The sequence below is a fragment of the Python bivittatus genome, unplaced genomic scaffold, assembly GCF_059951505.1.
Source record: "Python bivittatus isolate LINGU-HERP-01145 unplaced genomic scaffold, Pbiv_v1 ctg000530_np1212, whole genome shotgun sequence".
Classification (NCBI taxonomy): Eukaryota; Metazoa; Chordata; class Lepidosauria; order Squamata; family Pythonidae; genus Python; species Python bivittatus.
Window position 1 is genome coordinate 5,800,852 of NW_028277085.1, and position 17,163 is coordinate 5,818,014.

General features: G+C 44.4%; 1 protein-coding gene across 1 annotated transcript; it reads left to right on the top strand.

Annotated features, from left to right (window-relative positions):
• The first annotated feature begins 3,120 nt into the window (after positions 1-3,120).
• On the top strand, positions 3,121-13,412 carry LOC148214785 (CUGBP Elav-like family member 4). Its single transcript, XM_088148685.1, has 3 exons — positions 3,121-3,645; positions 10,956-11,038; positions 13,362-13,412. Exons 1-3 carry the CDS (start codon positions 3,300-3,302, stop codon positions 13,410-13,412), a joined length of 480 nt encoding a protein of 159 aa, XP_088004811.1. The 5' UTR covers positions 3,121-3,299.
• The last annotated feature ends 3,751 nt before the right edge of the window (positions 13,413-17,163 follow it).

The following is a 17,163-nucleotide window of genomic DNA, read 5'->3' on the forward strand; positions in this document are numbered from 1 at the left end:
AAATCTAACCTGTGAGATAAGCAAACAATGGAGAGTTGAGGTCACATGGGGGCCTTTGTGTAAAGGCAGGGGGGCAGTAGTGGTAGAGCAAGGGGAAGCGAGCATGGTTAAAAGCAGGAAGAGGGAAGAGCTAGAGTATCCTCCCACTATTTTTAATCCCCCAATATATTGATTCCTTCCATCATCTTCCCCTACAATATCCAGTTTTAAAACCTTGAAGGTCAATTTAAAATGATTGAAAGTTGATGGTAGAGTCAACGGCTGCAGAAAAAGCCATGTGGTCATGAGATGTGCATCTGAATCTTAAACAATATGAGTATTGGACCAAGAGATGTTCTTCTTCCCACAAGGCAGCCTGGAAGTTCTGCCTGTGTGCAACTCTGCTAGGTTCACGTCACTCCCTATGGTAAGGTAATCTTTCCAGCAGGAACTGTTTGCATTAAATCTGATTTGGGAGAAGTGTATCTGCTTGCCACAGGCCTGGTTTCCTATCAGAAAGGTTGGCACTTTCCTCTATTCAGATCCCTTCCAGATATCTGATGTAACAGGAAATGGCAGTGATAGACAAGATTCTGGAAACCACCACTATCAATTCCAACCATATTCTGGAACAATGCTACATTGGTGTAAGAATGGGTGGGAAGGCTGGGAAAGGCATGGAAGAAAGGAGACATAAGCAATGAAGAGATAGAAGAGGAGTCTCCCCAAATCCCTAAGCAGGACTTCTTCAAGCTGAAGGCCATAGCTGAGCTGGTGGTGACTTTTGAGCTTTGAGAGATGATGCTCTCATCTCTGCCTTGGTGGCTAGTGGTCTGGCCTGAGAGTCTCTGCAAATTATTCCTCCCCCCCCACCCACCCCCAGGCCTCCCCAGCTGACGGCCAGTGCATTTGGGGCTTTGAGGATTCCCATTAAATCAGGTCACAATAGCATCCCTCATTTACAGGTAGTGTTTGATATTTCCTATTCACAGAGGGTATATTTATAGAGACGTGGGCAGGCGCCCTGAACAGGTGTGAAGGATGTTGAGCTGAAGCAACGCGTCGGCTAGAAGCGACAAGCCCTTCGAGACAGAGCTGTTCCATTGCGATGTTAGGAGCCAGAGAGGCAAGAAACAGGAGTTCTTGGGCAGCCATGCAAATTTGCAAGTCTTTCCAGGCAAGGTGGGCTATGTAAAAGGCGAGCAGGGTCACAGCCCCCACCCCAATCCCTTACAAACAAACAAATACACAATATAAACTTCAAAAGAGATCCGCTTGCTATCAAGTTTGGCAGAAAACCAAGCCGTTGCATAATGGCAATAATCCTGCTGTCGAAAATTAGGGCAAGAGGGCTAGATTCTCTGGAGAGCTCTCCAAGGCCTTGTGGAGGCTACATGTGGCCCATGGGGCTATCACCTTTGCTTTATGGTTGGCTACCAGAATTGCACTGAGACATCATACCACTCTGGACTGGTCCCATGAGGACAGGCCACTGGTCCCTTTAAAGGTTTGAAAGGGTGGCCTGTTACAGCTTGGATGAGAGCTGTGTTAGTCTACAGGGGCAAACAATCAGAAATCTGGTAGAAGGTTTTCTGGCTAACAAATGTTATTAAAAGGCATACACCACAGCTCACGAAAGCTTATCCCTTTAATAAAATGTGTTAGTTGGAAAAGGTGCTACCAGATACCTGAACTTCTGAGCTTGGACACTGTCTGAATAACAGTCTCTCTTCCAGATGTTTTTCATCTCTGATTTATGGCTTGACCCCGGTCCTTGCCCCTAACAGTAATAGCAGGTCAACAGTGGAACCAATATGGACTCCCCTTCACTGGATGTGTTCAAGTGGTGGCTGGACACCCATAGTTTGGGAGGGTTTAATCTGGATTCTTGCACTGAGCAGAAGGTTGGACTTGATGGCCAAAATGTTCCTTTCCAGCTGGAGGATTCTATTACTCCCTGATACCATTCATATTTTTCCAGCTTTTCCAAGTAGCTGTCTAATATATATTATTATTATATATTAATATATATATTTAATATATTATTATTATTATTATTATTATTATTATTATTATTATTATAAACAACAACGTGAAATCACAGCTGCCAGTTCTTTAGCTGGTGTAGGCCTTCATTTGCATCGAGTTCTTCCCAAGAGCCTAGGATGTTGTTATGTTTCTGTATTGCTGAAAAACTCTCAGCTGTTCTGAGCTCCCAATTTCCCCAGCAAGGCAGATTTTCTCCCTTCCCAACACTGAGGTATCCCATCCATGCAAGTTTTGGGATGTCTCAAGGACATCACTTTCTTTGCACGACCAACTTATTTGCTCAACGAACAAGGATCGTGGCTGCAATAGGCCCTTAGGCCAACATTTCCTTGCACAAATGTAAATGTCCACACCGCCCTGAATATGCACACAAGGACATGAGCCTGTGTACGGGCACATCGGCAGCGATACAAACCGGAAAGAAGACCTTCTTCTTGTTATTCTTGGCCAGAAGTATATAATCAACGATAGTAAATTCTGCCCTGAGAATTTCAAGATTTGGTCTTTGAAGTTCGCTCGGTCTTTGGAAAAAGCTAGCGAGGGCAATGAACTCTGCACATGCTCACTTGCCAGGAGGAGTTCGGCCACGGAGAAGGAAGGGAGACAGACAGTGGCAGTGTTCCTCTAACTCTCCATCGCCAGAGCCCCGGTGAGGTCCCGCTTCTCCTTGGCGCTCCCGCCCCGCGCGCCGTGGCCGGGGATGGGTCGCCCCAGGACCTCTCCCCAGACTGAGGGGAAGGGGCCCCTCCGGCTTGCCCTGCAGGGCCCCGCTGCCGTGCGCCCGCTACCTGTCCAGCCGGCTGCCTGCCCGGCCCCTTCCCCGGAGCCTCCTCTCGCTGCCCCGGGAAGCTCGCGCCGCAGCTCCGACCTACCGACGTTCCCTCGGCTTCCCTTCCTCTCCGGGCGCGCTCCCACCCCTCTCCCCTTCCTCCCGCCCTGATTGGCCGGAGCTCGTCCTTATGCTAATCATATGCGAGTAGTCCAGGGCTAGTCAGCTGACGTCACCGGGCCCAGTGGCCGCCGCCGCCGCCGCCGCCGCCGAGGGAGGGGGAGGGAGGAGGAGGCGGAGGAGGCGGAGGCGAAGTGGAGCGGAGCGGAGCGGAGTGGAGCGCCGTCCGTCGCCCAGGCAAGGCGGGGAAGATCCGGCTGAGCGCGGCGCGGGGTAGTCCGGGGTGGGCAGCCCCCTCCCTCGCCCTGCTCCCGCGCGGCGCAAGCAGGCAGGCTCGCCGGGGCGGGGCGGCCGGGGCGGGGCAGCGCCTGCTGGGAACATCATGGCTACTCTGGCCAACGGGCTAGCGCAGCAGCAGCAGCAGCAGCAGCCGCCTCCCGCCGGGCCCCCGCCGCCGCCGCCCCCGCCGCCGCCGCCGCCGCCGCCGCCGCAGGCGGAGAGCGCTGCCTTCAGCACCACGAACAGCGCCGGGAGGATGAACGGGCTGACGGCGCCGGCGCCCGGCCCGGGGGGCTCCATCGCCATGAAGGACCACGATGCCATCAAGCTCTTCATCGGGCAGATCCCCCGCAACCTGGAGGAGAGCGACCTCAAGCCCCTCTTCGAGGAATTCGGCAAGATCTACGAACTCACGGTGCTCAAGGACCGCTTCACCGGCATGCACAAAGGTAGGCTGGCCCGCCAGCTCGCGCGCCCACCCTCCGCCGGCCCCGGCGCCGGCGCCGGCTCCCGACACCCGCCACGCCTGCCCCGCCTGGCCGGGCGGAGGGGCCAACAAAGGAACCGCGAGCCGCCGCCGCCGCCGCCGCCGCCGCCGCCGCGCTCTGCGTGTGTGCCCGCCCGCCCGCCCGTGTGCCAGCGAGGGAGACGTGCAGCTCTACTCGGAAGCAAGCCAGCCCACGGAGCCCCGGCTCTCAGGGCAGCGCGCGTGGCCTGGCGGCCCAGAGGGAAACAAAGTGCCCGCGCCCCGGCGGAGTCGCTCCCCTGGCAGGAGGCATGTGGGGTTGCAACCGATGGGGGGGGGAGGGGTTGTGTAATCGAGGGGTTGATTCATGCACAAAGAAATTACACGTTGTCTGAGAGTGAGGGAGAAGGCCGGTCCTCCCACTCTAACGCCCCCCCTCCCCGATACAGATTGTATAAATAATCCTGTGTACAAACTTGGGTGACAGGTAAAACCTGGGCAAACGGAGAGAATGGAGTTGTAACACGTGCAAGAGGAGACCATCCCCCCCCAAACCTTTTTGCATGAAGAAGTTCATATCCCCAGCAAAGCCCCTTCCCACGTTGTTCTTCACAATTCGATTACCGTGGCTATAAATTTAGGCATCTGTCCGTCGCGATTGTCTCTCCAAGTAAACACACCTTAGAGAGCACTGCATGGCTTCTCACAACACACCTTGCTAAAGCTTGCTTAGTGCTAACCTCCATTCATCTTTTTCGCAGCTTGGCCTGTTCTCCAAAGGCAGCCCCTCTTGCGTTAATTTATGGTTCGGTGCATTGCACAAGCCCCGAAAATGGGTTAAAGGAATAACTAGCTTTCAAGTGTTGTGCCAATACAAAGTTGGGCGGGGTGAAACATTGGACCAATTATGCGCCCCCCCCAAAGCATGAGCCGGATTGGTGAGAAAAGAAGTGAATGAATCAAAAGTGTGTGTGTGTGTGTATGTGTAAAAGAGAGGGAGAGAGAACAAGAGAGGCAGATTTGTAAACACAGACAGGAAGCGGATACCTTCTGAATGAGGAACGAAGATGCTGTGCTAAAGGTAGCCCCTCGGTTTCGCTGCAAAGTTTCTTCTGATGCATTTGTGTGTTACGGGTGGGGGGGGGGAAGGTGGCAGTGCTGCTCATGCTGGTGAAGGAACACATGCACTTGCAGGGGAGGGGGGGCAGAAATAATGCACAAACACTCTGGATTTGCATAATCTGCTTCCCTCCTTTACCAAATTAGCCCAGGTTGTTTCGTTTTTGGAGTTCTTGCCATACATTAACTCCTAAAGCAAACAAACCAGAGAGGCCCCCAGTATTTATTTATTTACTTCTTTATTTATTTCCTGAACAAGTTTGAGTGTGCTACGTGAATATAGATATTACATCTTTGGCAGAGCTGGTGAAGTGTGTGGCATGAACCTAGCATCCCAAGAAGGTTCCTACAAGGACTGGCTCAGGAGGTGTAAAGGTAGCTGTTAGAGGATTTCCTGCTTCCTGTCCCCCAGCTGACTTAGATCCAATGTTGATGCTGGTGAAAATGTAGGTAGGACGTGTCTTTCTGTGTGCATGGTGTATCTTCACTCCCGGAATCCATGCCTGTGTCATGGCATGACACTACCCTATATTTGTATTTTTCTGTGTTCAAGTCAGTCTTGACTTCTTGCAACTGCCTGGACAAGTCTCTTCAGGTTTCTTGACAGGCTTTTGAGAAGTGGTTATCATCGCCTTCTTCTTCTTAGGGCTGAGAAGAAGGGACTGGCCCAAAGTCACCTTATGTCAGGACTAGAATTCATGGTCTCCCAATTTCTAGCCCAGGGCCTTTAACTACTACACCAAACAGGCTGTCCATACCATGTCCTGGCTACTTCTGAATGCAAGCTCCTAGGGGACCTGATTGCTTTCCTACCCTGTGGAATTTCTTGGAGGCATCTAGTTGAGTGTATGGAAAATAGGATAATTTACTGAGCTGGCATCGTGCCTAAGGCATGACTAGAACTTATAGCTCCCAGTTTCTAGGCCAGTGACTTTAACCACTATACCAAACAGGCTCAATACCACCATACCTACCTAATTTTATCAGTATCCCATTCTTAGTGCATCTCTTTTTTAACAGACAGCAAAGTGGTGTGTGTGTGTGCGCAAAAGAGAGAGAGAGAGAGTGTATTCTGCAATCTGCTTTGACTTTTCCAAACAATACCACTCTTCTTTGTCACCTCAAAGTTAGAAAGAGGTCGACTTGCTCATAAAACTTCTTGATGTTAATTTTACTGAAGGTCAGAAATCAATTATCATGGAATTAGTGCATTCACAGAGGCAAAATGTCCTGATAGATACCTGTGAGTGATTTCTAGGAGCTAAAATGGAGCATAGAGGAAAGTGAACAGACACAATAAAGGAAGAAGTAGGTTCAGTGTTGCCTAGAAGGCTTGCATTTCATTCTTTCTCCCACCAAATAGCAGGTTCTTCTACGCCGTGTTATATTTTTAGCTCTACTTCTTGGAACTTATCAGCAGAAGGCTCTCCACTGTCCATTAAATGCAGAGATAAAACTTCTCGTTACGTGTATGACAAACTTTATTGTTTTCTATGCCAGAGAGATAGCATTTGATTAAGGCTGATCTCTTACACATGCTTACCTGCTCCCTATTCAGCAAGACTTATTTCTAAGTAAATATGTATTGGTTCTATTCCTAGGCAAATGTGAATAACGTTTTAATCAGAAGTTATGACGCTGTGTTTAGCTACCTGGAAGAAACACTCTGAATTCAGTGAGACTGACTGTGAGGAGTCGTGTTTTTGTATTGTTAGCATCCTACAGAGATGGGTTACCACGTTTCAAGTTGGTCTTTTCTAGATGATCCATAAGTTTCAAGGGTGGAGAACAGCAGCATTTTAAAACATATCTTATTCCAGTGTACCCCATTCCCTTGAAAACAAAAAAGACTACCCCAACCTCTTTGTGTTTACAACTTTCTCCTGATTACCTACAGCATTTTGAAAAGTGTACTTTCTGAATCTAGAACAAGATTTTGATACCTGGTGATGGTTTTGTGTTGCAGAATAAGTCATAGCCAGGAAGAAGATTCCACCTTAAGTTTCTATCATCTCCAAGGTAGATTGATGGGGACGATCTTTAAAATAATATTTTAAAAAGCCGCTTCATAAAATCTAGGCCTTTAGGTGTGATGGAAGGAGACAGGGATACAGATAAAGCAGTAAAAAAGAAAAAGAGTGAACAGAGATTTCACTAAGTGAGAAACAAACAAGCAAATAGGCGAGTTTCTGTCTCTTGCTACATAGGAGTGAAACAGGAGATAGTTTGTCATTAAAATGAATAAATATGAATATCACGTTTCTTCCTGGCAGACTGTGGGAAGTTGGCTAGCCCCTGGAGTTTCTCTAGAAAGTCATATGCAATTTGGCAGACTGAATCAAACAGTCTTTACTCACTTGTACACTGTAGCATGTTCAGGGCTTTGCGGCAAGTTCCTTCCTCATTTAAATACTGAACCTTATCCATATTGCCATCCTCACCATCACCACCGCCAGCACCGGTCCTGTCCTAGATATTTATCAATACTGGTAGCTGTGCCAACCCAAAATAAAATCCAACTTGATCCCCCATTTAAAAACGTTGCTTGATCAATTCAATTCAATGTCATCATTCATTTAATGAAGACTCTGTTTGGTTTTGTTCATCTATCCAAGTATGTGTCTTTGGGGGTCCTATCTGCTTCAAGGTAAATCTATAGGAAAGAAGTTTAGGATTCCTTCCTGAATGAATGAATGAACGAATGAACTCTTCCAGCCAGAATTGTTTTTCTGTCTGTCACCCGGCTTGTCCGCAGGCTCCTTGCTCTGGCTATTGCTTTCTCTCATTCTTGATTTCTTTCTATAGGAAGACAAGAGGGTTGCACTTATTAAGAGTTATTAATACTTAATCATCTGGCAGATTTAATTGTGCCAATATTAAAAATGCATCAATGTCAAATTTCATTCATTAAATATTTACATTTTTGAAGGGAAACTGTTTTGCTGCTGTTTTAATATCATTTCAGGAAGCTTTATATATGATTTAATTAAAAAAGGGAGGGGGGAGCTCAGCTAATGATGCGAACGGTGTCCTTTGAACTGAGCACCGTGGCTGTTTCTCCCCTTTTACCAAAGGGTGAAGCAAAATTCCCCTTCTTCTGTGCTGCGGAAGCAAGCAGAATTCTGCTCTGGCCACATTTCCAGCAGCATTGCAAAGCTGACGCAAAATCCCGAGGGACTAATCTCATTTGTGACTATTTAGCCATAGCAAAATGTCAGCTGGGTCTTCCTGGAAGTAAGAACCTAAAAGGTGAGTTGGTGCCGGGCCGTCTTCCCCACCCTGTGTTTTGATTCACTGTCCGCAGTGTGTGCAAGAGAGACGTGCGATTCTTGCCCAGCTCAGCAGGTCCAAGAAAGTTCAATCGAACAACTCAGTGGTCATGTCTATATAACACGCTTAACCAGCTCAATTAAAATTGTACTTAACAACTGTATTTGGATCATAGGCTCAGCTTGGTTTGTGTCTATCTTGCTTTCTGTGGATGAGGGGGTGACTTTGAATTTGGGTGTTGTGTGAGAGTTTGGGTGTTTGTTTGTTTGAGGCATCAGCTTATTAGGCAAACTTAGAAAATGAGTTAATCAGTGACCAGGTTATGAGTGGGGTGCAGGCTACAAGTCAATTTACTCATGGCACTCAGCCATCATGTTTGGCTTGGTGTGTAAGGTGGTTTGCTTGTCTGTTTATTTCTTTGGCTTGTATAGCCACCCATCTTACATACGTGTCTCTAGGCAGCTAAAGTCTAGCAAAGCAGGTTGAAAACTAGGTTTGCTTATTCAGGTTTATGACTTAGTGGGTTGTAGGAAGGCAGCCCATGATTTCTTACTCAGGAACACCACAGTCCAGCAATAAATAAATAAATAAATAAAATTTCTTCATTCGATTTATAGGGCCACCCACCCATACATGACTCTGGGCAGCTTACAATAATTACGCCTTGTATAATGGGCTTCTCAGAACTCGGGGAAGAGGATGAAAGTTGCCAGAATATTACAAGCAGGACAGTCTTGAGATAGCTATCTCCCCAGCGCATCAGTTAGCAAAAGGCTCAAGGAATCTCTGCCCTAAAAAACATAGAGATAAATTGGATGCTAAAATAAACACATCCAGTTGTCCTTCCCTATTCCTGGATGGCTGCTTGGACATTTGATAACTATGAAAGTAGTTTCATTAGTGTGGTTGGTGACAAACCTTAACCTAGATTATTTGCTGAGAGCCTCCTTTGGGGCTGAATTCCAAAAACATAGAGGACTACTGCAGTTCTCTGAGCGAGCTCTATAACATGACCTATTCTGATGCTCCTAAAAACTCTTGGTTGTATTCGCACAACACACTTAACCTCATGGATGAATGAACTCATTTTCTAGGTTTTCTCAATACATTGAACCATAAAATAACCAGATATGGTTAATGATTCCATGCAAAGTATCTTATAGGATATGACAGCTGTCTTATCCATAATCAACTCCTGATATAACTTGCACACTTGGGGTCAGGAACAAAGAGGGTTGCCAGAATCCCACCTATCCCACTCTTTTCTGGGAAGCTTGCAAGTGCCTGCCAAGCCCTAGGATCTAGGATTTGAGTCGATCAGTCCCCAGATCTCATCACATTAGGGGAAACTGTCAGTGATTTTTGCAGACCTGACAATGCAACCTGCTATTAGACTTGGACCACAAATCCCCCACTGCCTTCTTTTGTTCTTGGAGTCTTGGGCTTCAGAAATGGTCCCAGGCTCTTTAAGAACCAAAGTCAGCAGACAGAAGGGGTGGGAACTACTGGATTGACTGGATCTGCCAGATTTCATAAGGTCTCAGTTGTCTAAGCCTCCTAGAAGGTGCATTCAGACAGGAAACGTGGTGGGTTCACCTTCCAAGATCCTGATTGGCCCAAAGATGGACTTCACTAGCTATACTAACCATCATGGAGAATGTGGAACTCATAAACATCTGGGACCCAAGTGAGTAGATATTGATGAGATGGAGAGGTAAACATGGCTAGTATATACTTAATGAATATGACTGAATATGGATTACAGTCCATTTGAAGATTTATAGCAATGAAGAAATCTTGCTTTTCCTTCACCTCATGATCCAATTTGCATGTGTTTGGGATGGTGCTTCAAGGCTATGTTTCTGTTCCCAAGAAGGGATCAGACTTGCATTCAGGGGAGGTCTACTCTTTATTTGAACTTCGTCCAAACATCTTTTCAGTTTAGAGAACATCTTAAAAGGCCAGTGCTTCCTGAGTCAAGACAGATGAGTGACAGAGAAAAAACCTTTTGGTGTCTTTGATATTTTTTCATTGTTTTGTGGAACTGTTTTGGTTTTTATAACCCAGTTCACCCAATATTGCCCACTTAGAGTGTCAGCAAATCTTTTTCAGGGTCCTCTTTATTTGGAGACATCCAGGATTAAAGTAGGACCTTTTGCATATAAAGCACAGAGCTCATGATACGCTCGTTAGCCCCCAGTGGCAATAGCTGATCTGGACTATATGAACGTCTGATGTGCTAATCTGGATGATTTTTGCACTAATCCCAAGTGTGTTGGCTTCTTCCTGCTGATGCCAATTATCCAGGCTCTGCTAATCCACACCAACTGTGTGAAATCAAATTCTCACTGGGTTGCCCGTTGACCTGCTGCCAAATGATATGCATCTCTCTGGCATGAAACAGTTTTCCCCAAAGTATCTAGCTGTTTCTGACCCTGCCCATGACCGAATCTGGGCTTTTGTCATTAGTCTGCTTTGTTTGCTGCAGGACAATCTTTAGGCCCTTCCCCTAAACAGAAAGTAATAGTCTACTTACTTTAGAATTTGGTAATAGCCTCCATCGTTCTGAATAAAAGAACGATTGAAACAAGAAGATAGAAATCGCTGTTGGCCAAGTTGGACCTTCGGTTGATGAAGACCAATATTGTTGGCATGGATAGGCAATGCCTTGCCAGGATTTCAGGCAGAGGTTTTCCATCCTTATCTGGTGCTGCTGGGGATTGAATTGGGAACCTCTCCATGCAAAGCTATCATTGCATTCTGATTGTGTTCTTTGCATTTCCACTTCAGCTGCAACACCTGGCCTTTCGTTCGCTGTTGCATAGGCAAATATGGGCTGTCAAAGCCCGTTGGCCTACAACTAAGTCTACGTGCCCTTGCTCATCCCTCCTCTCTTCTCCCTAGGTTGTGCCTTTCTTACATACTGTGCCCGGGACTCAGCCCTGAAAGCTCAGAGCGCACTGCATGAGCAGAAGACACTGCCTGGGGTAAGTGATGGTGTCCTTCTCTGATCAATGCCCATCTTCTGGTGCAGAGTTTTTGATAGGGATTTGCAAGGGCATTAGGGTTCCACATAGCAGATCTGGTCTAGATAGGTGATCTAAACCAGTCTTCTCCCATTTGGCCCCCTCCAACTTCCTTGGAATCCTCAACTGCTTGCCTTGTGACCTTGAACCCACAAACATTTACCCCACCCCCAATCTTTTCTCCCTTTTCCATGGTTGGGAAACTCCCGTCCCATACACAGACTTTCCTGTAAACTTTACATAAATCTTGCAGCAGGGAAAATAAAGGGGGGAAAAAAGCAGCCACCAACATCTTTGGGTTTTTTGAAAAAGAAATGCTGGGCCTTTCAGTTGGGCTGTGTTTGCATGAACGTGATTACTGAATGAATCCATTTAGAGGGTTTGGGCAATCCCTTGACTCAAAAACTAGCCAGGTGGACTGGTTTAATCCCTCCTAACAACTAACCAAGCTTAGCATGTTGTGAGAATAAAGTCACTGGGTCTTTCACTGATCTGGTTAATCAAGTTGTGCAAATCCAGCTATCATCTGTCATTTATCCCTACCCCTCCTTGAGTTTTTGGCACCTTATTGCTAGCAGGTGGCATGTGCAAGAAAATTGGATAAAATGTTACCTTTTCTATTATAATTTTGGGGCAGTGATAAGATTGTGGCTCATTCTTCCACCACTTGAACTTCCAAGTTTGTTTCGCAATATAGGTAGCCCCTAGTTTAAGAACGAGTTCTGTTCCCAAGGTCCGTCCTTCAACAAATTTGTATGTAAGTCGGAACAGTATTATTGTATAATACTGTATAAGTGGTGTTGCGTAATGAACTCAAACTATTGTGTATTTAACTTGAATTGTTGTGTATTTAACTCGGATTTTGCTATAATAGACTCCGTTCTTAACTATGGGTCATCCTTAAACCAGGCGTTCTTAACCCAGGGACTACTATGTTTTTCAAAGGTCACATTTGCCCCTGCTATTTGGGGGGGAATGAAATCCCTCCTAAGCGTACTCAAGCTTTCAATGCATATTCTGACTTTAATGGTCCCTGATTTGTTTGCCTAAAGCGAAATAGCTCCCAGCAAAGGGGTGGGAGGGGGGCAGGAATGAAAAGAAATGGTTTGGCATTGCCAGCACAGTTCTCCTTTCTAGTACCATTGTATGGCTGAGGATTACAATGTTGTTGAATCTTGGTTTTCAGTAACGGTTCCATCAGCTGTCCAAACAGCTAGTAAGGATGTGCCGATAGGGTTTGATGAAATCTGAATGTTCAGATCAATTTTCCAAACTGATCTGATGCCAACCGATTCGATTCAGGTTGACATGGGCTCCTGAAAAGTGCCCAACCTTGTGAGGAATGCCTCTGAACTGCACCAGATCGACTGCAACGTGTTCAGTGCAGAGCGTTGAATCTTTGGAAAGGTCCAGAAGGTAGCAACTAAGAAAACTTGAGGCTGCATGGATCATGATCTAGATGTTTGTGTCTGCTGGAAGCATTTAAAGAAGAATTTTGTGTAAGGGCAGAGTTTCAGGCAGGCTTCTAAATATTGTGCTCTCTTGTTAGTTTAACCGTTCAAGCATCTATTGACCAGTTTAAGACAACTAAGATGACGATGTGGGTGTGAGCATGTTGGTTGCTCTCTCTCTGTCTCTTATTTAATTTCCTTCCTGGCAGCTGCTTCAGGCTAGTAGTAAAAATGAAGGGTCAGTAATCCTTCCTTGATTACTACTGCTAGTTAAATATAATTTGGCGGGGGGGGGGGATAGTTAAGGCACACTTTCTCTTAACTTTGGGGGATCAGTCCTTCAGATTCCACTTATCCCAAATCTGTATTAAGTATAAATGAAATCTCAAGGACTATCATATATTTATGATAGGTCAATATATCAATTAGTATAATAAAATCAATGAGTGAATAAAGAGAAACAAACCTAAATCAATCCCAGAGCTATGGTCCAAGTAATGCATGTTCTACCATTCGGAATAACATCAAAAATACATAGAGGGTCTCAATTTTATTTTTCTATATGGAAAGTTTTTATTGAGGATGTAGGAGAGAGCTGATGAAAACTCAGAAAAAAGAGGAATGGTTAAAAATTTCTCATGATTAGAGGAAGTGGGGTTCTCAACTTCTAATATGTTCATATTTTTACATTGGTGCAAATTGACATGTACATCCCACCCCATTTTGGACAGCTAACCCAAGATGGGCTATAATTGTTTTGTATGTATTTTTATGCTTATGTAACGCTCTTAGGGCTTAACTCATGATACCTTCTTCCGTGTTCCATCCTCCAGTATAAGCTTCCCAATTTTTTGGACGACAATGAATGTTCCCTTCATTACTAGCCATTGGGTGTTCTGAAAGAGGTGGATGGAAATTTTAATTCATGACATGTGGGCACACTATGTCTGGGAAAGTGTGATATTAATATGTGTGTGAGTGTATGAAGCGTGTGTGTGCGCGTGTGTATACACACACACACATGCATCCTACACACACACATATTAATATCATACTTTCTACACACATATACATTACTTCATATTAATGATTAATAATAAATTAATATATCCACACATATACATATGCATAGTATGTATACACACAGACACATACATATGCTTCATATATATATATATATATATATATATATATATATATTCACACATATACATATGCATTATATATATATACACACACACACTACATTGCAGTCCGACAGCCTCACTAACACAGTGGGAAAAGGGCGAAAGAATTCACCTTTGGGATGAATTCCGCTCGTTTGACTGCTTTGTCCTGGTGCTTCTAAGAAGGCCGGTTTCTGCTGAAATCCTCCAGGCTGATTTGTGTTGGTGGACGCAACACGAACCTCACAAAGAGCGTAGAATAACATCACCCCAGGAGAAGATTGCTATGGGTGGAAGGTGTAGGTCAGGTAACTGAATCACTTCCAAACCAAACAGATGATTGTCTCTTGGACTGGAATATGGATACCCCTCTACCTTTATTTATTTTTAATTGGACTTCCTTACTATAATTGGTATCTGAGTTGGTAAACAATCATGTTCTCCTGGATTCTACCAGCTTGCTGTCGTTTAGATGGTTGCTTGGGAGATTTCCAATTACGTGTGATCTGAAACCTGCCGTTCCATACCGCCCTTTGTACAACGGTCTTTATGCAGAATCTGGGGTCATTTGGGTTCAAACGAAGCACTAGCGTTGTTTTAGAAGGCATTGGCTGTCTCAGTGTAAAGACATTTCTTGCTGACCTAAGCAACTCTGCCCCAGTTTGAGGGGAGAAGTAGGCTTAATGGATCCCTGCATGTCGAAAAGTAGGTGGCAGTCTCTGGAAAGCAAATGTCAATGTCCTGTTTTTTTTTTAATTTAAAAAAAGCAATTCCTCTATGCACACATCCCACCTGAATGCTGAAATCCATGACCTCAGAAGCTTACCTGGGCATGTGTATCTGCGCATAGGAGAGGCTCTTTCATACAACCCCAGGCTTCTACCTAGGCATTGTGTGCACCAATTTGGTTGAATTCCAGGATGCAATATTTGATCTCTATTTGGTGATAGTCCCTTCTGTCTATCATTATAATGGCCTTTGGCTTTTTAGAAAGCAAAATGCGAAACCGGTTAGTGACTTAGGTAATCAAAGCGACGTTTTCATATAAATTGCTTAACTTTGATTATTCTGAAGATCTGAATGAATCAGCCAGGGACAGATTTTTTTTTAAATTACATTTCTATCGTTTAATTGACTTTTTGTTTTTTTCAATGGACATTCATCACCCCGCTTTCTCTCTTATACAAATGCTACACATGTAAAGTGAAGGTAAATATTTCAGGAGGATTCACCGGGGGAATCACATTGCAGGGATGAGAGATGGGAGACTTTTAAACTGCAGGGGCCCAAAATAGCCTTGAAAGCATTTTCCAGAGCCTATCCTGAAGTTGTGAGCCCTTTGCAATGTCTTGTATGACAAGAGGGGAAAATTATTACAAGCATGGGGAGTAAACAGATCAACCCTCTTCTAAGGTCATGATGGACATTCGTCAATGACTGGAAACCCCTTATGGGCTTTTGCTTAAAAAAAGAAAATGATTTTGTGATTTTTGGTTTTGATGATTAGAAAGAATAGGTTCTAGAAGGAAAGGAATTATGATGTAATCTTAGAGAGAGAGGCTTGATTAGAATTGTATATATAACTGCCAAGAGGAAGATTGGAAGATAGATAGATAGATATTCTTTTCTGTTCTTTTTTCTCCCTTTGTCTTTCCTTTCCTTTCCTTTCCTTTCCTTTCCTTTCCTTTCCTTTCCTTTCCTTTCCTTTCCTTTCCTTTCCTTTCCTTTCCTTTCCTTTCCTTTCCTTTCCTTTCCTTTCTTTTCCTTTCCTTCTTTTTCACATTTACTATATTTTTTTCATTGGATGTATTTCTTATTTTATATATATAAAATCTTTTAATAAAAACTATTTTTTAAAAATAAACATATTAACCTTTTTCTGTTCCCACCATGACTCTATCTGACATTTCTGTTCATTCTGCTTTTTCTGTGGCAGAGCGTATATATTGACAAAATTGCCCCCAGAGTTAAGGATTGCTTCTCCCTGTGACAATTTAGCAGAAGGCTTATAATATATCTTTGGACTGCATTTATATATATATATAAATCTAGATTTATATATAACACCCTAATCTGGATTTCATTTCATTAACATTTCAGTGCAATTGAAACTGAACTGAATCATAACTGAGTACATTTGTATCCCATCCAATCCCCAACCTCTGCGTGAAAATGGGGATTGGAATGGGATACAAATGTACTCAATTAGTGATGATTCAGTTCAATTTCAATTGCACTGAAATGTTAATGAAATGAAATCCAGATTAGGTTGTCCTATCTTTGACAGGTAATGTCCGCAGCCCATGATTCAAGGGCCAAGTGTAGCCATTTATCTAAAAAAAAAAGTGCCCTGACTTATTAGAATGGAATCTCAATTGTCCTTGGCAAGAACATTGGTCAAGTTCTTTGATCTCACCCCCAGCCCCCTTAAACTCAACAGTACCAAAAATGTAGGATTCAGAAATCTAGGCTTGACAAACCTTGATAGCTCAGCCATCCTTGGATGTTTAGGATAAGCAAAATAATGAAAAGCACAACTCTTGTAGGAATGGCTCCAGTTCTGGGTTATCAACTCTCACCACTATCACTAAGGTATGTTCCAGGGGGACCATCAGTTGGTGCCCCCCATTGGGTCCTGCTCCGCAATGCTTCAAGGCGTGTTGGAAGTTGGATGGTGACTGGGACATGTTTCCAGAAACACTACGGACAATGGAGTAAGTGGGAAAAATGGTCCAGAGCAGATATTGATGCCAGTGGGATAATGTAGGCAAATACTGGTTGTAGGGCTGGTACTGTTCCCCCTTCTGCATCTCCTTCTTCCAAATTCCCACCACTGTGACAACTGGGAAGACATTTCCTTGTTTTTCAGTCCCTACACCAGTACATTGAGAGCCAGTTTGGTGTAGTGGTTAAAGAATTAGAAGCAGGAGAATGTGAGTTCTAATCCTGCCTTAGATCCAAAAGTCAGCTGGGTGACTTTGGCCAAGTCACTCTCTTCAGCCCTAGGAAGAAGGTCCTGGCAAGCCACTTCTGGAAAAGGTTGCCAAGAAAACTGCATGGACTTGTTTCTGTAGTCACTAGGATTTGAAGGATTATAACAACAACCAGTACGTCATCCTCTGCTGTTCCAATTATATCATCTATTTAATGAAATTTATTATCTTTTTAACCTGGCTGTATTATAACAGCGATTAACAGTCAAAGATGTTTCCAGGCAGACATGGATTCCCAGAAAATATCCTACCATGTATTAGAAATGTTTTATGAGAGACAGACAACTTCCTTGTGATTAAAGATGTATTCACTGTACCAAATCACAATAGGGGCTGTTTATCAACTTTGCTGAACTTTTATAGTCCAACTTGACTGGCAGCAGGCATCTCCTGAAATCTTGGGGGGTAAAAAATGAGGTGAATTCTATAATCTGAAACACCTTAACTGGAGATATCGGAATTTGATCCTGAAGGAT

Bases quoted from the DNA above. Each gene is read 5' to 3' on its own strand.
- LOC148214785 (XM_088148685.1), top strand. From the start codon at position 3,300: ATGGCTACTCTGGCCAACGGGCTAGCGCAGCAGCAGCAGCAGCAGCAG. The intron at 3,646-10,955 runs GTAGGCTGGCCC...TCTTCTCCCTAG, and splicing joins CTTCACCGGCATGCACAAAG to GTTGTGCCTTTCTTACATAC. The intron at 11,039-13,361 runs GTAAGTGATGGT...TCCATCCTCCAG, and splicing joins AGCAGAAGACACTGCCTGGG to TATAAGCTTCCCAATTTTTT.